The following is a 27,639-nucleotide window of genomic DNA, read 5'->3' as shown; positions in this document are numbered from 1 at the left end:
AATGCCGAACTATAGTGAAAACTTCCATCGAAGATCGAGCTCACGAGGATATTTGGCAATGCTTTGAGGAATTCGCCAACGGCTCTGATGCTGATCCTAGTGTTTCTAGTGATATGGATAGCCAAATGATTGGTAGACAAGGCAGCGAACGTACAAGAAAAAAGGCAGCGATTTATGAACTAGAAATAGAGAAATATTTGCAGCTATCTCTTATATCCAGACAAGAAGATCCCTTAACTTGGTGGAAGTATAGCCGCAAAGAATTTCCAAATTTGTTTACACTGGCAATGAAGTATCTCTGCGCGCCACCTTCCTCAGCGAACTCGGAAAGGGTATTTAGTGTATCGGGTAACATTTATGTTGAAAATAGAAATAGGTTGTTGCCCGATAATGCGGAAATGCTTCTTTTCATAATGAAAAATATACAAATTGTTAACTCTGATTACTAATTAGATACTATTAAATTGGATTACAAAAATACGAAATCTGGGTTAAATTTCTAAATTGAATCTCCTATAATCGATATCCGGAATCCGGCCGGATATTAGCCAGTATCCGGCCGGATAACCGGATAACCAAAAAACGCCCGGATAGGCTGGATTCCGGATATCTACCGGATACCCGGCGCATCCCTACTTAACAGTATCACAACAGTATGTTTACAGTATCTCCCCCTAATTTTTCATATGAAAAAATTTATTATATGCATCCCACTCGATATCATTGAATTCCTCATTAGAACATGTATTCCCTCTATTTTAGCGTATCAACAGTTCATATGGCTTCATACCATGTAAATGCACCATAAACCGTTTTTTTTGTGTAATCTAAAATAACGCGACTTTCTTTTTTTCAAATTTCTCAGTTCTTTAGTGAACCATAACTGTGTTTGTTTTTCAGGAACATACATGTGTTTAGGCACATGCTTTTCAAATAATTTATGTAAAGTAAAGTTAAAAAGTGCAACGCTTTGTTCAATATTTTCTTTATATGCAGGCCACGACAATTTGGACAGTTCTTTGTTAAGCTTTTTAAAGTTGGCTTTCGAAAAATCAAAGCGAATATTTGGTTCGTATGCTTGGGTACTGCAATTTTGACCATCACTTATAACTTCGTAAGATACCTCCATAGCAGGGTGGTAGACATCTTCGGGCAAAACTAATGGATCACGCTTATTTACAACGGACTTAGATGCATCATCAACATAAACAAGATCTAATACTTTACCAAACTTATTGTGAAGTATATTAACCTGAGTTAGGCAGAGTTCAGCTATCTCCTCTAAAAATACGTTTGTTGAACGCACTAGATCCGAAATATGCTTGGTAAATTAAAATTATCCAACACAATCGTTGAATCAGAGGGTTTAGTCAGTAAATTAACTGATTTTAGTAAAGAGATGGGTCGTGAATACACCAATGTGTCAGATCGGGGAGGGATGTAGCGTAGAACTAAATAAATATACCCTTTTCCAGCCTGTACACGACTGCATTTGAATTTTACTGAATCAATGTCTGGAAGACTAACTTCTTCAGATGGTATTGAAGAGTCTACAGCGAAGAGTACGCAACCGCCGATTTTGTCCTCCCTATCTTGTCTATAGATGTGATAATTATTTGAAAGAATCTCTGAATTGAAAATGTGAGGTTTCAGCCAAGTTTCAATAAAAGTAAGAATATTATAATTTCACTCAAGGCCTTTAAGGTATAAGTTCGTTAATTTAGTAATTAAGCCTCCTACATTTTGGTAATAAATACTTAAAGCAGATTTAATAATTAGTTTTTTCATTCAGTGTTATGACGGGGAATATTTGCTAAGTTATTTCCTTTTTTGAGCCTATAGTCGAACTCACAAACGAATATAGAACTTACAGGAAGTCGTTCCTATTGACATAAAATCTATAAGTGGGAGCGCTTTTGAGAGAGTAACTGAGCAACTGTTCATAGTCAGAAGTTAAAGGATTTAGTACGTTAGTTTTTTCCTGTAAGTTAATGAAAAGTGTCAAACGATCAGCTGATTTGCATGACAAAACAAAAGCAGTAAGCGGTGTAAGCAAATAACCTTATATTTGTAAAAAAATGGAAGTAAACAACGAAATATTTGAATATGTATAGATTTTAATAATTAGTTAGTGATATTTCATCCAAATCACTGTTAAACAAGCCGACTGACGTGTTTACAGGAAATAGTGCTTTTTGCGTTCCCGTGCACTTCTGCATCTGTTCTTCTTTTACTCCCACTTGAGAGAGTAAAATTGTAGTTTGACAGTTCCACAGGTTTTAGTCCGAAGTTCAAAGAACAGACAAAATATGTACAAGTCGCATAAACAGCTACTATGGAGCTTCAGCTTTAAAGTTTTCTCTCTATTGGTAACGCTACCACGATTGAACGCTTTGCCTGGAGTTCTGGGTTTACAGTAGAATAGAAAATTAGCGGCAACTCTGTGAACAGCTTGACGTTTCCTCTATGTTGGCAACGCAGCCACTATTCAACTGTCATCTATTCTTTCTTATCCGTGACGTGTATTGTGAGTTGGGGAAAAATTTCAAGAAAATCTGAAAAATTCTGGACCGAAATCCCCGCCCACAGCTTTATTCAAGCTTGTGACCAAGTCATTGTTTTGACGCCTTCCTAAAAATTCAAGAATCGAAGAAATATAAGGTTTAGCTTGAGAATTTGTCTTGCGAAAAGCGTAGACGGGCAAGAACAATTGGAAGCAAACGTCATAAGAACAAAGTATAGAAGAATTCGGAAGGAGTCGGTGTACGGGTTGGCTGTGCTTGTAGTAGTGGTTGTGCGGAAGATTAAGAAAATTGTTAGGCGAACAAGTGAAAATGAGGAAATAGTATTATCGACGTGAATTGCTGTTCGAAGGGCCGAAGTGGAACTTTTTGCAGATACGCGTTGGTAAAGTGCGTAATCGACGACTGGCCGACGTTGGAGTTGTGGTGCACTTTTACTTCAATTTTTGTTCACCTTTCTGTTTTATTTTGTATACGTATATGCTCCCCATAATATCTGACCCAAAAGACTTAGGTTAACAAATTGAAGGCAATAAAGTTCACACCTGATACTAACTGCTAACCCAAACCAGCGAAAACATGATGAATGAGGACACAAGTACGCCGTCGGGCGGTGGAGTGAAGATGTTTTTCGTGCGCCTATCACAAGTGAGAAAAAAGTCTAACGTAAAATTCTATTACTACTTGTAAACAAATTATTATCGCACAGATGTACCAATCGACCCTGGATCGTTGGACGCCACATACCAGAATGCGTTGGGCGGGTGCGATTCTGCTGATATTGCTCTTCCTGCTACGCATCTTCATTTACCAGGGCTGGTATATAGTATGTTATGCGCTGGGAATATACCATCTAAATCTGTTTATTGCATTTCTAACACCAAAAATTGACCCAGAATTTGATCCATACGAAAATGATGGTGAGTCAATTTTGTGTTATTCAAACTAAAAAGTGTTTTAAGGAAATGCAAAATAGTTTACTTCATATATGCGAAATTTTAATTCATGCTAGTGATTGTAATTTGTCTTCGCTAACAATACAACAACAATATTGAGGCTATCAAGTTGCAAAAGGGGTGGGTAATTTGAAAATACCTTTTTAACAATTTGATGGGTTATTGATTTTTTGTAGCCTTGTCTTATCTTCACAAGGGGTTGGCTTGAAACATTTTTTTTTTGTTAAAATAAGGGTATACTTGCCTTCTAGAAAAGGGCTTAACGTAAATTTTTTAGTATAATTTTAAGTTTCGACATTCTTCCAAGAATTCACTTAACTTTATTAAGTCGCAGATCGTGGGAAAGTAGTAAATTTATCTGCTTATCTGTTCTCATTCATAAAGCGCAATTCTGATTGGATGTTTAGGGTAGTCAATGCAACTACACATTCGAGGGGTGATAGGTAACCTTATGACGGATATAGCCGGTATACATGCATATTTACGTGATGCATGGCTTTAGTAAGTAAAAAAGGTTTTTTTAATTACCTAAAATTGAACGTTTATTGTCTTCTAATGTGCTAGTAACCCATGGCGCAAGTTACTGAAAAACATAAAAAAAAAATCCTATAGAAATGATTTTTGAATGAAAAAAATCTGTTAAAAATTGATTAAAAAATCGTATAAAAAAAAACAATTTCCTAACCTAGAAAAACGCCTTGGGGATTTGTTCAGGAATCATATTAGCTAAAATTTCCCGGGGAAGAGAATTGATCAAAATTTTTTTCACAGTGCTATGCGGAGCAATAACATTTTGTATCGAAAAAATGATAATAATGATATAAACCCCGCCCAAAAATATGATCCGATCTCGTATTCGCTCAACTTTCTAGCTTTGCATAATTAATTTCCCTATAGTTGACCCCGTTATTTTAGAAAGTCAACATTAATTAGAGAGAATGAATTTCTTTGCTAGGAAAATATGTAAATAAACCACACTAAAAATTTACTTATGTGCACTGAAATATACAAAGGTGGCGACGAAAATTGTTACCCAGAATTTTTGAAAAATAAAAGGGTTACTTAGATTTTCCTTTAATTTTATCAATTCGATTTTAAATATTAACCTTTATTTTGATTTACCAGCGATCAACACTTTGAGAGAAAAGCGCAGGCTAATTTCCTCCATTTTGAGTCCTTTATTCTCCCCATTTGTTAAACATAAGGCCTCATATTCAGAAATCGAATAGTCTCGGAACCGGTGACTAGAACGGCCATTCATTAGACCAACCCTATATATACGTTCCCACGACAGTCGGGTCTACGTAAACCTAACGACCAGATTAATGTATGTGCATATATCTGGCCAATGACTGTTACTCTAGTATCAGTTCCCAAAAACGGTTTGGGGAATTTGTATGCTGCTACAACAACCACCAACCCTCTACATTTTTCTTTTTTTTTGTCTTTTTGAAATGAAACTTGTTTAGCGGCGGTTGGTTGGTTGGGAGTAAATTGACAAATTCCTCGGAAATTGCACGCGGAAATGGTGCAATGGGAATAGTTGGGGCTGAAACAATTGCTTCTTGAGTGAATGCACATGGTATTAATTTAACAAAAACTAGCTAATAAAAGGTTAAAGAATAACACTTAGAAAAATACCAATACAAGAATGAAAGTAAGGATAAAGGCAAAGGTAAAAATAAAAACAAAAACAAAGGCAAAAATGAAGACCAAGGTAAATTTAAACACTTTACTTATATATTGGCAAAGGTGAAGGGAATATGTAGATGAAGAGAATGATACACGTAAAAGTAAAAACAAGGATAAATATAAAGAAAAAGATGAGGATACCGATAAAAGTAAAGATGAATATAGAGGAAGAAAGGTAGACACAGAGACTCAATCTGGAACTATTTTGGGATTTTAGAGATTTTCGGGATTCTCGGGACTTATCGATTTTTTAACGCTTTTTATCGATATTTTTATCGACTTTGTTATCGATATTTTTATCGATTTTGCTACCAATATTATCGATTTTGCTGTCGAATTTTTTATCGAATTTGTCATGGATTTTGTTACCGATATTTTTATCGGTTTTGGTGTTGATATTTTGTTGGATGTTACTATTAATTTTGTTGTCGATAGAGTATAAAGCATAGGCATAACTAAGATTATATCTTATTGTACTAATGGTTATACATTTAATAAATGAAATGAAATAACTAAATAATAAGAGAAAAGAATAAAAGTCGTTCAATAATCATTATATTAAGATAAATATTTTTCGAGTCATCTTATTTTATAAAAGTCCTTTCATAATAATTATCAGAGAGATAAATATTTTTCAGTCTTCAAAGACTTTTATTTTAAGACGTATATTATAAAAGCTTTTTCATAATAATTTTCATTGAGATAAATATTTTTAAGTCTGCAAAGACTTTTGTTTTAAGACTTATATTATAAAAGTCTTTTCATAATAATTATGAGCGCGAAAAAAATTTCAAAGTTGTTGTAATTGAATAAAATACTTTTTAATATTTTAACGTTGTGTACAGCTCGGCGACGAATAACTGTTACCCAGTTTTTTTAGAAATAAAAGGGTTCTTTATAATTTTGCGAAAAAAGTACTTTATTGTTAATTTTCCACAGATTTTACTTTAGTTGTATTAATTAGTTTTTAAATTTTAATCCTTATTTACATTTGCCAGCCGTGTAAACTATGAGCGAAAAGTTCATTTGGCACGCAGCCCTTTGTCAGTTAATTTTTTCCATATCTTCTGTAACCATCCGCTAATTTTCTCCATTTTGACTCCCTTATACTCGCCCTTTTGTCCAACACCAGGAAGTCGAAGATTTGTTCCGAATGCCATTTCAGCTGGAGAAAAACCAACGTCTTGAATAACATTTGCGTGCAAACCCATCGTGACAAAAGGTAATGAATTCACCCAATTGCTCGATTTTTGTGATTTCAAAGCAGCTTTCAAAGTCCGATGCCACCTTTCAATTTGTCCATTGCTTTGCGGATGATAAGGAGTTGTATGTGTTACCTTTATTCCAAGCATTTTAGATATGTAATTCACGAAAAAGTACTGATTCAAATTGACGGCCTTGATATGTGATAATATGAGCTGGCACACCATAACGAACAACCCATCCAGAAAAGAACGCATAAGCATAAGTGAAATTACCAAGAGGACTTTTTACGTGACGATTAATTTTAGATTTTTGACAAGCAATGCATGATTTAGTCCATTGACTTACATCTTTTGATATAGATGGCCAAACAAAACGACTTCGAAGTAAATTTACTGACGCTCGCACTCATGGATGTGCATGAATACTTTCGAAGAGAGGCTTTCGAAACTTTGGAGCAATATACGGCCGTATGTTTTTTGTAGAGACATCACAAAAAACTTCAACATCCACTTCTGGAATTTTCGTTTTTCTTTTAAATCAAGACTACAATTCGCTGAACTTATTAAAGTTTTCATTATAACATCCACTCTAGATAAGGCACCTGCTGAAACATGACGTATATCAACTGTATGCTGGCCGATGTAATCTAATTGCCTTAGCTACCTCGCTGATGCTTTTTCGGGCTTTTGTAAGAACGCGTATATAAGAGGCTTATGGTCTCTATATGTAGTAAATTTCCTACCCTCTAAAAAATATTGAAAATGTTTCAAGGCTGAATAAGCTGCCAAAAGCTCGCGATCATAAGCGCTGTATTTCATTTGCGTAGGAGTTAATTTTTTAGAGTAAAAAACAATCGGTTTCCTGTTACCATTTATCTGTTGTTTTAATACACCACCCATTCCAGTATCTGAAGCATATACCCATAGCGAAGTTGATGCATTAAGAGAAGGATACGCTAAGAGTGTTGAACAAGCTAACTGTTCCTTACATTCCTGAAAGGCGGCAGAAAATTCTTTAGTCCATTGAATTTTGCTATTATCACCCTTTTTATTTCCGCTGTATAATGCATGTAGTTTTGATTGATGATACGCGACTTTGGGAATGAAACGGCGATAAAAGTTTAACATACCCAAAAATCGTCGTATATCTTTTACCGTTTCAGGAGTTTTGTAATTTATTATAACATCAACTCGGAGACGGTAAAGGCTTTACACCAGAGGTTCCCAAACTTTTTTCCCCCGTAGACCCCTTTCAAAGCCTTACTGGTAACGGTGGACCCCCAGCTGCTACATTTCTAACATATTCCCAAAGCTTATCAAAAAATATGAAGACTAGACCTAACCATGTAAATTTGCATCGCAGGTGAGTTCAAAAACTAAATTCGGAGTGGCAAAAATAAAAATAAAGTATTTCTTGTGTTCTCTTTATTAAAAGAATGTAACTATACGATTGCAAGTTTTAAAAAACAGAGCTCGTAAAGTGATCAAAGTTCTCTCTCGCTCTGAGGAGTTGCATTTTTTAAGAGAACTCCGAGCGCTAGCGTTATTTACATTTTTTTTGGCAACACCTCCCTCCTCACATGTTTGGCTCACTCATGAATTTGCATTTGGTGTATTGGTAGAATAGTTTATTTGTGTTGATGGCATCATTTTTATTTTTATCACTCCCAGTTTTAAAATTATAAAAATGCTTGGTTTGAGCCAGTTCTGGCCAAATGGTTAGATGTCTCATTACCAACTCCCGAATGACCTAGTACCCAGAGTAAAGCAAGCTCATTATGTTAACCAACATGAAGTAATAACATAAGTGGAGACTTGCATTGCCGAACTAGTTAGGGGCTGGCCAATGCCTTAAGTGCAGCCTGGCTGACACTTCAGATATGTAAACTCCTTCCCCTCTACCTATTTTCCACCACGTAGTCCATGGATTTGAAGAGCGCAAATACCTCAGCCTGGAAGACTGGGGTTCATTCCCCAAGATACAAGTGAAGCTTATCTCCATTAAGTTCGAAAAAGACCCCCACATCCCGACCCAGAGTCAGTTGTGGAGCCATCAGTGAAGACTCGACAATGTGTCATTCCCACTACAGCCGGTTCTACGTACCGGAATTACTCGGGTTTTACCCGACCAAGGGCTGTTGTTTCGGCGATCTAACCCCGTCGGCGAAGTATCTCAGAAGTTGTTCGTCCATAGGGCTACATTCGCTACGTTTTCTCCTACTCAGGGCTGGCATCGAGTCAAACCCAGGGCCAGAAACCTACACCTGCTGTGTATCCCAGAGACGACTACACCACAACTCCACCTCTGTCAAGTGCAATGCTTGCGAGGGGTGGAGTTACCTCAGAGCCTGCTCAGGACTACGGACACATTGGCAGTGGACCATGTCTTTTGTGGCCCCCTGTTGCTCTAACAGAGCAGCCTCCACGGCTAACCCCAGTCCACCTGAGCAGTCCCACACAAACACCACAGCACAACAACATAACACAATAGACCAACGGCTACAGACCACAGAACACACACAACCACACCACCACCCACACGCCGCCGCCAACAACTCCTGGTTCCTCCTACAATCTGCACGGTATGTCAGACCAGGATATTCCGTTACGGTGTTCTTACACGATATGTGTTTGCATGTGTACATGCCACTTTTTACATATGGAAATGTCAACATATCGTGTAAAGGAAAATTAGATTCGTTTCTGTTGTTTGTTTACAAAGCAGATGCACGTACATACGAAATAGGAATCTTTCTATTTTCATCTGGCACACAGATAGAATCATCTGAGTTTAGTTTATATCGTTTTCAAAGAAAGTATTTTTAAGTAATTAAATAAAGACTGTGAATTTGACAGACATACGCAAAAAAGTCACATTTACAGATGCAAATACATATCGTGTAAGAACACCTTAATATGACATCAGTCAAGTGCAACACCTGCCTTGGCTAGTGCCACTTTAGGGCATGCTCAGGTCTGCGTACCACGCGAGATTTGACGAGGAGCTTCGAGGGCCCTTGTTGCGCTGCTCGGTCGCAGACCTCAACTGCGACGCCTCCCGCCACCACCATAGGGCGGCAACCACCTCAGCAGCGCACACAGCCAACTGCGGCACGACCAGACACATCCCTCACACCCCGCACCACCACACGTCTCCCGAACCACATGAAGCTCCTTCAATTTAACTGTAAAGGGCTTCAGAGCAAGATCGAGGAGATAACCGTCTTCATGGGAAGGCATGGCATATTGATAGCTGCGGTCCAAGAGACGAAGTTGCACAGCAATTCAACACTGTTTAATTGTGCCGGTTACAACGTGCACCGTCGAGATCGCGAGCGGGATAATGGTGGAGGCTTAGCGTTCATTACGCACCACACCGTGCAGTATCGTCTTATCGAAGCAGACATCGACCGCAGGGATACCACCCTAGAATGTCAGGGCATTGCTATCCGATCAGGCGATGTTGAGCTCGAAATATTTAACGTTTATATACCCCCTGTCACCTGATGCCCGGTAGGATATCACCCTGACATAGGTGCGCTCCTCAGAGGTGAAAACCGTATGGTAGTAGGCGACTTTAATGCGCACCACGATCTTTGGCACTCAAGCCTGTCAAACGATCGTAGGGGATTTGACCAGGCTGAGCAGATAGACGATTCGACATTCTGCACAATGAACGACGACGCTCCCAGCAGGATTATGGGCAGCTGCTGCAGCTCGCCAGACATAACAATAGTCAGCGCTGGTCTGATAAACAGCATATCATGGCGACCTATGCTGACTTTGGCATCAGACCACCTGGCCATAGTCATCTCGATCGATAAACCAACCGACTTTGCTTCCGCGGAGCACCGAACATATATCAACTTTTCAAAAGCTGATTGGAAAGGCTTCGCGGAATTTACTGAAAACACCTTCGCTGCCTTCCCCACACCAACCGACGTTCACCTTGGTGAACGTAAGTTCCGCAGGGCTGTCACCGCTGCTGCAGCCCGCTTCGTACCGGAACGACCCACGCCCAAATTTCCCTGCAGAAGCGGCTGTTCTAGCCGATGAGCGTGACAGCCTTCGCTAGGCCGATCCCGGAGATCCCCGTATCAGGGATCTCAACGCGGAGATTCGGCAACTAGTAAACGTACATAAGCGGAAGAAGTGGGAAGAGCATTTGAAGACCTGCAACTTCACCTCTGGAGTGAGTAAGCTTTGGTCAACCGTGAGGTCACTGTCCAATCTGACGAAGCACGGCGACAGAGTCGAAATTTCTTTCGGCGACAATGCTTCGTCGGACCCGGAGCGATGCGCGAGCTATTTTAGCTGGCAGTTCATACTGCATCCTCCGGTGCACAAAGCCAAGCGTCGAGTGACCAGAAGGCTGCACAAACTGCCAACAACCTGTGCCCCCCTTGCTTTCACTTGCGGTGTAGTTCAGGTGGCCATCGGGAAGGCGAAAGCCTCCAAAGCCATGGGTCCCGACGGAATATGCATGCTGATGCTGAAAAATTTGGGTCCTGCGGGGGTAGCGTACCTAACGGAGGTTTTCAATTTGTCCATCGCCACTCTCATCATCCTAGACATCTGGAAGGTGGGGAGAGTGGTCCCACTGCTCAAACCGGGGAAACCTGCCAACATAGGAGATTCTTGTCGTCCGATAACACTCCTTTCCCCGGTAGCGAAGACACTCGAGGCCTTGCCACTCCCGTATTTCACAAACCACTTGACCCCAGCGAAGCATCAGCATGGTTTCCGTAAAATGCACAGTACAACAACAGCACTCAACGCCATAAACACTCAGATAACTCGTGGCCTCAACCGTAAACGTCCCTGGGAGAGAACGATTCTAGCAGCGTTGGACCTGTCAAAGGCTTTTGACACTGTCAGCCATTCCACGCTACTAGAAGACATAGAGGCTTCCTCTCTCCTACAGAGGCTCAAACGGTGGTCGGCAAATTATCTAGGTGGTCGACACTCGTCGGTAATGTTTAGAGACAAATCGAGCAAACTTAGGAAAATAAAACAGGGGGTTCCACAGGGTGGTGTCCTTTCCCCACTACTGTTTAACTTTTACATTTCAAAGCTCCCTCAACCACCAGAGGGAGTCTCGATTGTCTCTTACGCCGACGATTGCTCGATCATGGCGACTGGGAATGGAATTGATGACCTGTGTTCGAAAGTAAACGGATATCTCTCTGAACTTACTCGCTTCTTCACTGCAAAGTGTCTAGCCCTCTCCCCTAGGAAATCCTCTGCGACCCTTTTCACAACCTGGACGAAGGAGGTCAGGCTACCGCTAGGAATTCACGTCGATGACACACCAATTCCGACGGTGAATAATCCTAAAATTCTCAGAGTAACATTCGACAGCCTGCTCTCCTTCTCTGCGCACGCAACCGCTATTGTCAATAAAGTACAGAACCGCAACAAGGTCCTCAAGTCGCTGGCCGCCAGTACTTGACGCGACGAAGCTCCATCTGCCTCGGGAGACCAGGACAACAATAGCCCAACTTCGCTCTGGCTTCTGCAGCAGGCTAAATTCCTACCTGAGTAGGTTAAATGCGGATGTGCCGAACGAATGTCCGGCATGCGGAGAGACCCCTCACGCCTCGAAACATCTCTTCGCATGCCCGGAAAACCCCACAACCCTAACGGCGTCGTCCCTATGGTGGCGTACTATCCTATAGCATTGAAAATACACAATTGCTCAAATCTCGCCTCTCCCCACTCAGTGTTATAAGAATATCTGTTTATTTCTAGTCTGAAGGTGGCCTTTAAGGCTTCCCTACGTATGAAGACATAAAGTGACGGTAAGTGCAGCAGTGCGTTAAGAGCACTACACACAACTCAAAATTAAAATCAAATAAAGAGGATATGAAGCAACCATTTTGATTCTTTACTATCAATATATTCGTGGACCCCCAGTTACAACTCGTGGACCCCCATATATTTTTCATGCCAACGTAGACCCCCGTCGAGTCTCCCGTGGACCTCTGGGGTCCACCTGGACCGCTTTGGGAATCACTGCTTTAGACCATTGATGATAACTAAATATACTAAAAACTGAACTTCTGATACGGCAAAAATGGATTTGGACACATTAATAACAACTCCAAACTGTCTAAACCGTTCAAATAAACATCGAATATGTTTTACATGTTCATCCACACTTTTAAATGCAATAATAATGTCATCTATATATGCATAGCAAAAATCTAATCCACAAATGACTTGATTGATGAAACGTTGAAAGATTTGCGCAGCATTACACAAACCAAACGCCATGCGGGGAAATTTAAATAATCCTATTGGAGTAATAATTGCCGTCTTTTCAATATCAGAATTCTCCACCGGAATTCGGGGATAACCAAATCAACCTCACTAAAAATTTGTGCGCCATTAAGAAGAAACCCAAAGCCATGTATGTGGGGAGCTGGATAGCGATCTGGAATTGTCACAGAATTTAGCCGTCGATAATCTCCACAAAGTCGGCATTCTCCATTAGGTTTGGGTACAATGTGCAATGGACTAGCCCAGCAGCTTTTTGACGGTCTACATATTCCTTGTTTTAACATATTGTCAAATTCGCGCTTAATAATTTGTAATTTTTCAGGAGATAGCCGACGAGCTTTAGAAAAAATGGGCGGGCCAGTTGTTTCAATATGATGCGTCACCGTGTGTTTGATTGGTGTATTTTTGCTATAAAGTGTGGTTATATCCTTAAATTCTTTAAGTAAAGCATATTTAGACATCAGAGCTTTCAGAAATAGACTTAATTGAAGGTGGTAATAACCCGACATGTAAAGTCCCTATGCTAGTAGATTTTGAAGCGTTATCAATGATACAATTATTTTTAATATCAATTATTAATCCGTAATGGCTAAGAAAGTCGGTACCAATTATAGGCTTCTTAACATCAGCCAATATAAAAATCCACCGAAAACTTCTATTAAGACCTAAATTTAAATTTAAGGTTTTCCTAGCAAATGTTTTTATTGGAGATTGATTTGCAGCAAACAGTTGAAGAGGTGCTTCTGAGCAGTAAGGGCAGGGTATACCGAAACGTCTGCGCCAGTATCAATGAAAAACTCTTTTGCTGATTCGTCATCCCGAAGAAATAGGCGACATATTTCTTGGCCGACCCCATCCGCCAACTTAGACGAGGAGCCTAATGGTTTTCCCAATGATTTTGCGAATTCGAAGGATAAGAACATGGCAGCACATACTTTTTAGCACGATCCCCACGATAGTGGTACCAACAAATGGGTTTATTTTGTTTTCCATTCGAGGGATTCCTCCGTCCAAAACGACTATCATTCTGACGACTGTGACTACGAGAACGATGTGTAAGTAACTCTACTTGCTTCGTCAGCGTTCAATTCGCAACTCTAAAGCTTCATCAATTGAAAGAGCCTTAGAAACAACATTTACTTCCCAAGCCTCTGATGTGTCGGATATTTTATCTGCCATAAGAGCAAGTCTATTTAGACTTTCAGTACTTACAGATAAAATTGCTTGCGATTGTTTCGGTAAGCGTTGCATCCATAATGATTTGAGTAACTCATCCGAGACTTTTCCAGCAGCAAGATCCATCATTTCGCGCAACATTGCTGAAAGCTTCCTGTCACCCAGTTCTTTATCACACAGTAACTTCTTTAACCGTTTTTCCTCCGAATCCATGAGTCATACATTTTGGTTTCGGGCGGGTTCAGGATAAGAATGCTGACTTCACTGAGCACGTTAGCTTCAATAGATCCCACAATGGTGTGGAATTTCGTTGCATCTGAAGATATTCCAGCCGTGATAAATTGGATTTCCACTTGCTTGAACCACAGAGCAGGATTTGTTTTCCAGAATGGTGAAACTTTTACGGACACACGTGCGACCTCGAGTGCTGCAGCCGCCTCGTTTAAAAGGCATCTCTGAGATGCAGGTGTTTGCGATAACGTTGGCAGCGGTGCTTGCATATTGGGCAACAACACATCTCCAGCCCCTTGATTAGCACCATTTTCTCCCCAATTGTTGTAATTGAATAAAATACTTTTTAATATTTTAACGTGATGTATATTCAATTAATTTCAACCAACTCTAAAAATATTTTTTCTTGACAAAAACGAATTAAAACATTTTCCAATTTGTAATTGTTGTTACTTTTTTAAAGACTTGTTCAGTAGCATTTCAGGATTAAATTAGTTCGGAACTAGTTGGGGAGTAGTTTGGGCCCAGTTGGGGCTTGGTTTGGGACTCGTTCGGGACTATGTACAAAATTTTTCCGCACTCATAATTATTATCAAAAGACTTTTATAATATAAGTCTCAAAATAAAAGTCTTTGAAGACATTAAAATATTTATCTCGTTGATAATTATTATGAAAAGATATTCTATTATGTAAGTCTTAAAATAATAGTTATCGATGACTTAAACAAATTTTCTCACACATAATTATTATCAATTATTATCAAAAGACTTTTTGAAAACTCCACCATGATGTAATTATTATTCTGGGTCTCTGGTATAAAAATAAAAATGAAGATGAAGGAAAACAAAATAACATAAATGTAATTAGAACGAACAGGGGTAGAGGCATGATATAAAAAGGAAGGTTCCATTGTCACTTTTTCGTCGCCATATTAACAACCTGAGAATTAAGTAGATTGTGAACTTTTGTACGGTATCTAAAATCCTCCAAATTTGGTTATTAATTTTTTTGTTTATTTACATAGATTTTGTTCTTAGAATCGCAATTTGAGCAAGCAAAAGGTATTTTGTTGGGTACGGCCCGGTTATTTGTACAATAATTTTGGGTTATTGTGTCCAAACGCTTAACCCAAAGCACACACACGTCTGGTCGCACAATTAAACGTTAGTTTAAAACAGGGACGTGAACGGGATGAAAAATTTGGTCGGTTCGGTTCAGCGGTTCCAACCGGTTTTGCACTTTTGGATTGGTTCGTCAAAGCGGTTTTTTGATCTTTGAACCGGGGTTTCGGTTCGGTTCGACGGTTCGGAAATCAAAAAAATAACGCGCGTTTTATGTCAAGTGTCAAGTGCAACAACGCGCAAGGATAAGTGTCAAGTGTCTGTCTAATAAGATGGTTCATTACTTTCGATATGGCCACATGGATAAATTACCATATTTAACAAAAAGAAAAAAAATTGGTTGAATTCGGTTCGGTTAATGGTTCAATTAATTATTGGAAAAAAGCGGTTTTCCGGTTTAAAACCGGTTCGGTTCACGTCCCTGGTTTAAAATAAAAATTTCAAATTTTCAGATACAGATTTATGAATAAATTCGGTTTGAAATATGGACCTTTTTGTAAAAAATACTGTGGTCAGCGAAGCCGGAGCTGGGCAGATCAGGGTTATTTTTTCTAAGCGCTGTCGAAAACCTATAACGTGCAAAGAAAGGTATTTTGCGCAAAAATCCTGTGGTTGACGTATCCCGAGTTTACATTTTCTCTGTCAAAATGCTAATTTTATCACCCGAAAATCTTTGCACAAATAACCTAACATTTCCCCTTTTCTTTTTGAAAAAGAAGAGGTTTAATGCTCAATAAGTTGATTATTGTGTTTCTAGTTTTCATACTAACACACCCCCTCCAATATTGAACAGTAAAATATATTTACTTTTACCCAAAGAAATAACGATATTGTCGAAATATACTAGAATTGGATAATACTCACTTCTCTGAAAGTGAAGCCTATGGGTCCCAAAGTAAATTCCGTTTTCAAGTTACTTGATAGGCATGGACAAAGACAATATCGAAATGTGTAATTGCAGTGTTCAATTATAGCAGACACAATCGTATCCGATAAAGAAAACTGTAAACTGATAAAGTAAACTGTAATAATCAGATGACATAATGACACTAAAAAAGTTTAAAATATTTTCACTAAAATTTTATTAATGTAAAAATAAAGATTTTGGCAAGTACTTATCGAGTTTAAGATAAGTTTTTAAGATAAGATATTAATTATTTTTAATAAATATATATTTTTAATACAACTATTTTATTTATACTCCCAAATTTAAGATATAATAAAATCCCCTCCACCAAAAAACTTAAATTGGGTAACGCCGCTACGAATGAGCAATTGTCTAAAATCTCCTTTTTAATCAAAAAGTTGTTTATTGAAACTACCTTCTTTTTTGTACCATGGGCAAAGGTAGGGATCTAGATCAGAGGTTCCCAAACTTTTTTTTCTCGTAGACCCCTTTCAAAAATTTACTGATTTCGGTGGACACCCTACTGATACATTTCTAAATATTCCCAATGCTCGTGAAAAAATGAAATGTGAAGATTAGATCTAACTATGTAAATTTGCATCGCGGGTGAAATCAAAAACTAAACTCAGAGCATCCAAAATAAAACTAAAATATTTTCTTTCTATTATTTTTTATTTCTTTTAAAATAATGTGATTACACACTTGCAGGTTTAAAAAAAAATAGAGCTCGTAAATCTATCAAAATACTCCCTCGCTCTGAGGAGTTATATTTTTTAAGATCACTTCGAGCCCTAGCGTTATTTACATTATCTTCACCCTAAACTCGTCAAGTGTTTGGCTCACTCATGACTTTGTACGTGGAGTATTTGTAAAATAGTTTATTTGTGTTGATGGCCTCATTTTTATTTTAATCGCTCCGAGTTTTAAAGTTCTAAAACACAAAACTTAAAACAACAAAACGGCTAAGCCTTTTACGCCAAACTTTTAATTCAGAATCTGACAATAGTGAAAAGAACGAGTCTAGAAAAATCGATGACAAACAACCAAGCAAGCACAACAAGTGTTCCACCGTCCCATCCTCTTCAAGGCAGGATGGACAAATGGACTTGTCATTTACCGTCAGGAGTTTGTGCCACGTGTAATGATGGTTGCTTCGATGGCCGAAAATGTGCGCTAAAACTGGTTGCGGCCCGAGGAATACCGGGTCTGAGCCAATTCTGGCCAAACGGCCAGATGTCTCATTACCAGGTACTCCTGTGTGACCTGGCACACAGTAAAGCGAGCTCGCTATGTTTACCACCATTTTTTAGTCGACACTTGCATTGTCGAACCAGTTTGGAAGTAGTTAGAGGGCTGGCCAATGCCTTAAGTGCAGCTTGGTTGTCACTGCAGACACGTAAACTCCTCCCTCTCCACTTATGTTCCACCACGTAGTCTATGGCTTTGAGGATTGTAATTAACTCAACCTGGAAGACCGACGCATATTCAACAACAGAAATGTGAGGCTTATCCCTATTAACTTCGAAAAAGACCCCAGCTTATGACCCAGAGTCAGCATTGGACCCAAAAGTGAAGATTCGACAATGTGTGAGTCCGATCTCAGTGTTGGAATTAAAGCAGCATTCAGTCTCAGGCAGAGGTCGAAAATAACCGTCACTAAGTGTCTCGTATGGTGGTTACCACTGACACAAACACCCATCTCTCAAGCAAAGAGTGTTTCTCATCGTGGCAAATCGCTATGTGCGATCTATTTTTGTTTTCCGTTGTGGGTTACTTATCAACTGCTAAAATTTCCCCTGGGCAAAAACACTTTGGCAGGGACTCTTATTTTTAAGTGTCTTAATTTGTGCGATATTGTAGGACTGAAAAATATAAATATATATAAGCGTTAGTCATTTCTTTACACGACATATACAGTATCGGTCATATCTATAGCACGCCATTTCCAAGTGATATTGTGTGCCCCTTATGTTTATTTATTTATTTTTAAGAATTTTCAATTAAAATTTAGTTCATTCTCAGACCAACCCCATATATACCCAAGATCAACAATTCGTAGAAAACTACAAAAAAAAATTAACAAATTTTTTCCCGGACGTGTTAGAATTTTTTTGAGTACACAGTTTTTTAGCCCCTGCAATTTTAGTCTGATAATGTGCAAATTTAAAGTGGCTACGAATTACCGTTAATTTTTTAGAATTTTTTAGTCGCATTGGCTTCCATATAATGAATAAACTCAATTTATTTGTATATGGAAGAAAACAACAACACCTTTGGCGAAAAAAATTCTAAAAAATCAACGGTAACTTTTAGCCACTTATAAAAATCCCGAAGTAGTCCCGAGGATCCCGAAAATCTTCAAGAAGTCTCGAAAATCCCGAATTAGTCCCAAAAATCACGAAGATTTTCGTAGAACTCGAAGTGGGAAGATACTTGAATATCTTATTTGCGTTGCATCAAAAAAGTATTATTTAGTTGAAAAATTACAAATCAAATTGATTCGCTCTACAAATCAAATCAAAAATTTTTATTTCTTATTTGGTTGACAAATCAAATCACAAATAAATTTTATTTTTTATTTGGTTAACAAACCAAATCACAAATCAAATATATTTCTTAATTGATAGCGGATTTTAAATCAATAAGGATTTAAAAGCACGCAACCCTGCCACCCATGACCATGACGTTGACGTCGCTTATGTATATCTCTATCAACAGCAAATTTGATATGTTTCTACGTACTTCTACGGTACCCTGCGTACACGTTCGTGGGTAACCGCGCTCTAACACTTATTTTCCTCTTCCAGCGATAAGTGTTTGTGTCCAATAGCAACGGAAAAAGATATGCAAATAACCCTTTCCCACTGAGAGAAGCACACATCTACAAAAAATAAACCACATGTTCTGTTTTGTGGGTTATTTTATCTCTTAAATAGGGACGGTTATTTTGGGGCTTTTTCAAAGTGTTGAGGGATATTTTCGACCTCTGGTCTCAGGGAACTCAACATTAAATCTCTTCAACAAAGGCAATGGTGGCGTACTATCCTATAGCATTGAAAATACAAAAGTGCTTAGATCTCTGCCGCCAGCAATTTCCGCCGCGCCTCACTCATTGTTATGCCAACATTCGGTTATTTTTAGTCTGCAGGTGGCCTTTAATACCATGTTCTGACCGACACGAAAACTGGGTTTCGTTTGACAGATTTTACATGGACGAAAACACAAGTTTTAGATTGAAAACCCGTTTTAGCAACGAAAACATGTTTTCGATGTCGATCCGAACATGGTATAAGGTTTCCCACGTATGAAAACACAAAGCGACGGTAAGTGCAGCAGTGCGTCAAGAGCACTATATACCACTAAAAAAAAAAATAAAGTTAAATAACGAATATCGAAACCAGACAAATTTTCGTGGACCCCCACTTACAACTCATGAACCCCCATATTTTTTTCACGCCAACACAGTCCCCCTTCGAGTCTCCCGTGGATCCCTGGGGGTCCACCTGGACCACTTTGGTAATCACTGATCTAGATAGAAAAAATACAAAAAATATAACCTTAAGCAACAGCAGATGTACATATCAGGGTTGTTGCGAATATTATTCCGAAATAAAAGTCCTTTCCGGATAATAAACAAACCGCTTATCCAAATTAAACAAGTTTGGTATCAAATGAAAGAGGATGTCTAAACGACGTATTGAAAAATATTTCAATAAAGAAAGTTAATTAATTACCATAAAACAAATCTTGTGTCAGGTATATGCATTTCTACAGTATTAAAAGATAAAAAAATATAAATAGAGATCGTTCTCTATTTCTGTTTAAAAGCTATTTCAGTCCTCTTTCATATGATAACAAAATTGTTTAATTTGGACAGGTGGTTTGTTTATTATGCGGAAAGGACTTTTATTTCGGAAAAATATTGGTTATGAGACAAAATAGATACATATATAACGTAAGTTTCACTTCTCCAGCGTGGCCCGGGTGCAAGGACTTTGCAAGATTTCGGGAATACTCCTATTAAAAGCGGAAAGTTATAAATATTAGTAAATAGGGCGTAACAGCCTCCAAAAATATTTTATTTATACATATCACTTTTTATGCATCTGGCAACTGAGGTGCTATATTGGCAACTGCATTTTTGTGGTTGCCGCGGAAATTTTGATGGAGAAAATTTATTTATTTAGTCTTGCTGCGGGTACTTCAAAAATCTTGTATCCTCAACTTTATATCACTATAGTGGCTAACCCCTGCCAATTTGAGTCAAAGCAAGCTTGATTGAAACTCACTCGGAACTCGGAAGTGAATTGCAGAACCTGCCTGAATATAAACTTTCATTTAAGTAGCAACCCAAATGAGGTTGCATTGATATTCCGAATCTACCCACGACGTTCCGAAATATTTTGTAAAATTTTGCTAGCATGATCTCTAAATCCAAATATATTTATTTCATTTATTAAATGTATAACCATTAGTACAATAAGATATAATCTTTTATAGTATACAACAAATTGCTGATATAAATATAGACAAAGAGAAAAGCATACATTCATACATTTGCAAACTTAAGAATAAAAACAAGGACAAATAAATAAACTAACATTATAATTATAATCCCTAAACAATAAAGATTAAGAGTACTAAGGAATACGATAAGAAATAAAAACATACAAAGATAGAAAATAAATTAAGAATGTTGATAAAGATTGATAGGTAAAGATAGATGGCCAGTACATTCAAAACATTATTTCTTAAAATGTGCGTAAATAGATTGCTTAAAGTTGCTTTTGCTTAGACTACTTCTATATTTATGTACATATATTCTGAGTTGAAGTCAAAGGGAGTTTGAATGAAATTCACCCGGAAGTGAATTTCAGAACCTGCGTGAATATACATTTTCATTTTTAACCTAAATGAGGTTGTGTTGATATCCACAATCGACTCATAAAGCGACGCCCCGAAATATATATATATATATATATATTCAAATTTTTACGTCAGATTTCCTACTATAGACAAAGATATCACATCTAAATTTTGGATTCAGATTCCTCTTTAGAGACTCAAAAAATTTAAATTAGTAATTTTTTTTTTCATATAATACCCAAAATCGTTTTTACCATAGTCGAAGATATCACATAAATTTTGGTCCTGAATGAAGTCGGTTAAGGCATGTCGTACAGGGGGTCAAAGTTTAGATTACCCTATGAAGACGTCTTAACCGACTCCAATCGCACCCAAAATTTATATGTGATATCCTGGACTTTAGTGGCATCGATTTTGGATATTAAATGAATAAAAAATTATTTTTAATACTGAAAAAAATCGTTAATTTGATTTTTTTAAGGACCACCCTAACGTACATATGTACGTACATATATTGCTGAATTAGCTCGTTATTACAATATTACAATAATTAATATTTTGAAATAGTTTTGATATCCTTTTTCATTTCTCTGTTTGTTGTAGAGGATGGACCAAATTTGCCAACACGTAGTAACGAAGAGTTTCGGCCGTTCATTCGAAGACTGCCGGAATTCAAATTCTGGTTGTCAATCACGAAAAGTACAATCATTGGTCTGATATGTACATTCTTTGACTTTTTCAATGTGCCCGTTTTCTGGCCCATCCTTGTGATGTATTTCATTACACTCTTTTGCATAACGATGAAGCGACAAATTAAGGTAAAGTCACTCGTAAAATCGTTGATTGTTAAATTTAAACTAATTTTTTTGTTGTTGGTTTTTGTTTGCAGCATATGATTAAGTACAAGTATTTGCCATTCACCCGCAACAAGCCGCGCTATCAGCGTGTTGGTGAGTCACCCCCAACGACAAAGTGACAATTAGCCGCACAGACACTGCAAAAAACAAACGACAGCCAATCGACAACGGGTATTACGTCGATACATGAGCAAAGAACAGCAACTACAACATCAACTGTAGCTACAGCAGCGACAACAACGATTGCCTCAGCGGCAACATCATCCATACTATCAACTGCACCTTTGGCAGTTGCGTCTACGATAACAACAGCAAGCGTAGCAAAACCACCGCAAATTATAACTATTGAGTAAATTCAACTAAAGTACCACTACAAAAACTGAATTATAAAAATGAAAAATTCAAAGCAGCTACAAGATTTAAATTTCATTAAAATTAAATTCGATCAGTCCTTTTTAATTTCTTTTTGTAACATAAATTCAACCATACATAACAAACACACAAACAACCCATGCAACAAATATTATTCACCACCGCAATACTATTTATACAAAAATAATAAATCCAATTGTACGTTTTGGATTCCTTCAAATATTTAATAATTTGCGCGCGTCAAGTCTTATACATTTTAATATTATATTATCTTGACACATTTGTTGTTTGCGTTTGCTTAGTTTTTAATAAAAATAATTGTTGTTCTTAGCCACATTAACGATTTAAAATCCTACTAATTTGCCTTTCAACGATAAACCGATAAGGTTTTCGGTGAATCAGTACTTGGTTTGGCTCTAAATCGTTGATGTTTATTGTCGTGCGGTGTCCTGTGCAACATATTTATATGGTATTGTCTTACTTTGTCTAATATTATTAAGATTATTCTTCCTTCTTACTCCTAAATTTTTTATTTGTATGCAACGTTAATTTTATTATTATTTTTAGTTTGATTTGAGCGGGTCATTGATCGAGACACATGCTTCATTCATACAAATCACTCTTGTAACTTTATTGACTGTATTTGAATAGCGAGCAAAAAACTACTTCAATATCGCAGAATGAAGTGACTATCGAGTAACTCCGACTTTGGAAAAAGCTGTTAAAATCCTTTTGTAATTTGGATCCTTTTTAGTTCAATTTAATTTCCTTAAAGTTAAATTTAATTTCACTTTACACAATTTGGTAATGTTTTTCCGTTATATATCCTAATTAATATTTAAATGTATGCAAATGTTATAATTATAATTAAATATGCCTAGCATAGACATTTATAACCTATTTTGAACGTAAACATATTCTAACATAGTGCTTATACCATATACTTATACATAGAAAAGTAAGTGTATACATATATGGAAGCTATTAATTTAGATTACCATAAATGTTGTTTTAAAAATGGTAAAGGCGAAATAGATTGATTTAAGACAACTTTGTCGAAACTCACAGTTGCACGGCCATTTTCGCAGAATTTTAAAACTTATTTAACATGAATTTGCTGAAAAGTGTAAAGATTCATGTGGTTTATAAATTATGTAAATTTACTAAAATTTTTGTTTGTAATTAAGTAAGTTTGTTTTTCCAAAATTTACAAGAACTTCAAAAAACAGTTTTGCGCCGAATTTTGTGATTTGCTGACTGTAAAATACTTAAACATGAATTTCAAATCAATATCAACACACATACAAACACATGTAAGTGCATCGTGAGTGGCGAAGTATGGCATAACAGTTTTCGATTGTAATAATTAATACCAAATCATTTGAATAAAATATAAATAAAATACTTTAAGAGACCAGTAATGTGCTTTTTAGAAACCAAGTTGTGTTTTACATTCATTTCGTTGTAAAACACATAGACATACTTATACCTTAAACATAGAATATAATAGTTATCGACCGGACATAAATCTTCTAATTATGATAGCCAGGCACGAACTACATAGCGTCACCTTCCATAGACCTTATTTGACAAATTTGAAATTTTTCAGTAGGAGCACTTTTTAAATTTACATACATTTATGCACGTACCCGTTATATACATATACAGTCAAGTTAAACATTCAAGATTGCAATAATTCGCATAAAGCTGAGAAAACAGTTAATCAAGGGCCAAAGGTCACAAATTGCTTTTTCGCATTTTTCAACCAAACGATAAGACCATATAATTATCTGTAAAAACTGTTATGACACTTATGCCCCAAGTATTACCATTTCTGAGACATAGCGATTCAAAAAGTTGTGTTCACCATAATATGTACGATTTCCACTCTACTTGTGAGGCTTACTCCACAACTGATTATGATCCTGTTTAAACAAATAATACTGTATGAAATAAAAATAGTTAGTACCACTGGAAGTAATGAAAGCGGTGTGAATTAAAAGTAATTAGAGAAAACTATTTATGTATTTAATAATATTTAATTGCTATAGCTTACAAAAAATCCTACCTGTGGCACTTGACCATCTGAATCCAAATATGTAGTTAGAATATAAGAGGCTACATAAAATAGTTTTTGAGATGTAGCCAAATTTAATTGCAGTTTGTTTTTCATATAACAGGCCAATCTCGAATTTCCATTTACAGTAGCGAAACTTATTGAATTTCCTATTAACTATAATTTCCAACCAGATTAGTGGTTTAGGAGCTAATCATTGATTTTTTTTTGCATAACTCCTGCAACTTTAGCAGCCCAGTTCTGCAATCCGATTCGAATCGGAATCCGATTTATTTCCGATTGTTGGTGTTCTGCATTCCGACAATCGGATATTATATCCGACTCCGCCTTGTTCTACATTTCGATCCATTTCAAATCGGAATTCTATCGGAAATTTGATGTTCTGTATTCCGAGTATCGGACATTTTTTATCGGAAATATACCGATCAAGTAAAAGCCAGTGGAACAGAAATAGAACAAAACAAAAATATAAATATAACTGATCAAAGGAACATTTTAAACTTTAGCGAACACGAAAAATGTAAGTGAACGAATTAAAATGGGTAATCGTTATAATGAAAAAAAAAAATAATAAAAAAACAAGTAAGAAAGTCTAAGTTCGGGCGGAGCCGAACATTAAATACCCGGCGCAAGTATTAAATATATGTTTTTTCACCGTTCCGAAACCTTCCGCTAGATGGTAAGCCGGGGTGTATCAATTTTGAGTAAATTAGCGTCCTTCAATTTCGAAATATTGAAGTTTCAAGCACTTCTGAAATTTACCGTTATATGAGAAGCGGCCGTTATTTTAGTCCGATTTCAATAATTTTCAACGTTTTGCTTATATGTGGCAAGCACAATAACCACACCGAGTTTGGTACAAAATGGTAGAACGGTTACCGATATACTTATATGTGATCATAAGTGGGCGGTGCCACGCCCATTTTCCAAAAATTTACCATAAACGTATTTCTTGGTAAAGAATTGTTGCAAGCATCAATTTTGAATAAAGTAGCTTCAATATTTACTGATTTATCGAAGATTTTGTATTTCTCTAAATTACCGTTATATGGGATGTGGGCGTGGTTATTGTCCGATTTTAAAAAGTTTCGGCCATTTGGTATGTTGTGCGAAGGCCAACAACTGTGCCAAGTTTGGAAGAAATTGGTGCAGCGGTTACCCAGATATACACATGTAACCATAAGTGGGCGTGGCTACGCCCATTTTCCAAAAATTTATAATATTCTTATTTTTCGTCTAAACATTATTGTAAACATCAATTTCGAGTGAATTATCTTCAGTAGTTACTAAAATATCGCAGTTTTCGTATTTCTGAAAAGTACCGTTATATGGGAAGTGGGCGTGGTTAAAGTCCGATTTCGCCCATTTTCAATACCAACCTACCTTGGATTAAGGGAAAGCTACATACCAAATTTCGTTGAGATATCTCAATTTTTGCTCGAGTTATCGTGTACACGGACGGACGGACAGACAGACATGGCTTAATCGATTTCTTTTTTCTTCCTGATCATTTATGTATACATTTGTCTATATCTATCTCGATTCGTTTTGGCTGTTACAAACAACCGTTATGTGAACAAAATTAATATACCCTTGTGCACAAGTGCGCTCGGGTATAAAAATTAAGGAGTTGGAGCTAGAGCGTTTCGAATTTGAAAATAGTAAAAAGTCTTTAAATGTTTTTGTTTTGCGTAAATCTATTGTTTAATTACAAAACTCCTTTTAATTAAATAGGAGTAATTTTATGCGCAATTTCGTACCCAATTACTTGTGCAACACTTTTCAAATAAATTTCTGTTGGTGCAAATAAATCTACTTTACAATCTACATACTTCGCCATCATTTTCTTCAACTTCTTCATAGTCAAATTCAGGATTGTAGTGGCGAAAAATGTTATGCAGGCAACACATTTATTAATTATTTTCACAACCTCTCATAGTTTGTACTGCAAGGTTACTAATAAACACTGAAAACGCCTTTTGGGAACTCCAATATTACGTGCCGAGGAATGTGTTTGATTAAATGCAGAAAATAAAAGAAAAGGTTCTAGAGCATACCCGGCATCGTCCAATAACCCCAGTTTATTATCGTTACGTATATCACAGACTCCATGCACACAAGATTGTGTCAGTAACGTTGGCAATGGTACGGTGCTCCTTCCCAAAGCGATGTTGGTTGTTGTTGTTGTTGTAGCGGCTACAACAACCCCGCCCAGATCGGTTGATATCTCAGTCGTTGTCGTCAAGTTCCACTAACGGCAGCCCTAAGAAACGTGCAGCCTATACAGGGTCGGTCCACAGGGACAAAGTCGTTAGGGTTTCCGGGCATGCGAAGAGATGTTTCGAGTCGTGAGGGGTCTCTCCGCATGCCGGACATTCATTTGGCACATCCGCATTTAGTCTACTCAGGTATGAGTTTAACCTGCTGCAGTAGCCAGAGCGAAGTTGGGCTATTGTTGTTCTTGTCTCCCGAGGCAGATGAAGCTCCGTCACGTCAATGTCCGGAGGTTGTGTGCCAAGAACGGCATTCACAGGTCTAGAGTCTACATAACTCGAGACTGAGTCCCTGTGAATGCCGTTCAGGGCCTGTCGGTATGCTGACGGGTCCAGAGGCTGCTTAATGAACCTCTGGACTTCGTCCGTCAGTTCGTATAGATGCCTCCTGACGTGCCTAGGAGAGGCCTCCTCTGCAAGCAGCATCTGTGGCTCCCAACCAGAAACTGCTTGCAGAGCATTATGTTATGCTCCTTGATTGGGAGCATTTTCGTCTCGTCAGACGACATCAGGAGGCATCCAGTCGCTGTCCTGAGTGCGGTGTTCTGTACTGTCTGTAGCTTCATCCACTGCGTCCTACTAGTCCCCGGCGACCCCCCGGTGCTGCGTAGTTTAAAACCGGCTGGCCTATTGCCTTGTATGTCGCCAGCAACGTTTCTTTGTCTTTGCCCCAAGTACTGCCGGCTAGCGACTTGAGGACCTTGTTGCGGCTCTGTACTTTGTTGACAATAGCGGTTGCGTGCGCAGAGAAGGAGAGCAGGCTATCGAATGTTACTCCGAGTATTTTGGGGTTATTCACCGTCGGAATTGGTGTATCATCGACGTGAATTCCCAGGGGTAGCCTGACCTCCTTCGTCGATGTTGGTCCATTCGCTTTGCTGCCAGGAATGGATCTATTTGCGTACATAAGACTGCAAGTCACCCAAAATAGCAAAAGAGAAAACAGCTGCTATAACTTCTACAGCATAGACTTTTTTGCTTTTTAAATTTTTCCTAATAAACCAATCGTGGTACAAAGCTCAATAAAAATATTAAAAAATAAAATGTTAATAAGCCACAATAACATTGACAAATACGAGTAAACAGTTGTTTGCATACTAC

The 27,639-nt window shown here is 37.6% G+C and overlaps 1 protein-coding gene across 2 annotated transcripts; it reads left to right on the top strand.

Moving 5' to 3' along the window:
- The first annotated feature begins 2,480 nt into the window (after positions 1-2,480).
- Positions 2,481-23,605, top strand: LOC118744911 (protein RER1). 2 transcript variants are annotated; one of them, XM_036478340.1, is made up of 5 exons: positions 2,481-3,170; positions 3,232-3,442; positions 21,563-21,777; positions 21,849-21,909; positions 22,756-22,893. In XM_036478340.1, exons 1-5 carry the CDS (start codon positions 3,102-3,104, stop codon positions 22,758-22,760), a joined length of 561 nt encoding a protein of 186 aa, XP_036334233.1. In that variant the 5' UTR covers positions 2,481-3,101; the 3' UTR covers positions 22,761-22,893. The 2 variants fall into 2 exon arrangements, with proteins under 2 accessions (XP_036334233.1, XP_036334232.1); XM_036478339.1 differs by having other exon boundaries at positions 21,849-23,605.
- Positions 23,606-27,639: the final 4,034 nt, after the last annotated feature.

The sequence above is a fragment of the Rhagoletis pomonella genome, unplaced genomic scaffold (assembly GCF_013731165.1).
Source record: "Rhagoletis pomonella isolate Grant_MI unplaced genomic scaffold, Rhpom_1.0 Rhpom_scaffold_00008, whole genome shotgun sequence".
NCBI lineage: Eukaryota > Metazoa > Arthropoda > Insecta > Diptera > Tephritidae > Rhagoletis > Rhagoletis pomonella.
Note: the sequence above shows the minus strand (reverse complement) of the source record. Positions and strands in the feature narration are given on the sequence as shown.

Coding starts and splice junctions, on each gene's coding strand:
- LOC118744911 (XM_036478339.1), top strand. CDS start 3,102: ATGATGAATGAGGACACAAGTACGCCGTCGGGCGGTGGAGTGAAGATG. Junction 3,171..3,231: donor TTTTCGTGCGCCTATCACAA/GTGAGAAAAAAG, acceptor ATTATCGCACAG/ATGTACCAATCGACCCTGGA. Junction 21,778..21,848: donor CGATGAAGCGACAAATTAAG/GTAAAGTCACTC, acceptor TTTTGTTTGCAG/CATATGATTAAGTACAAGTA.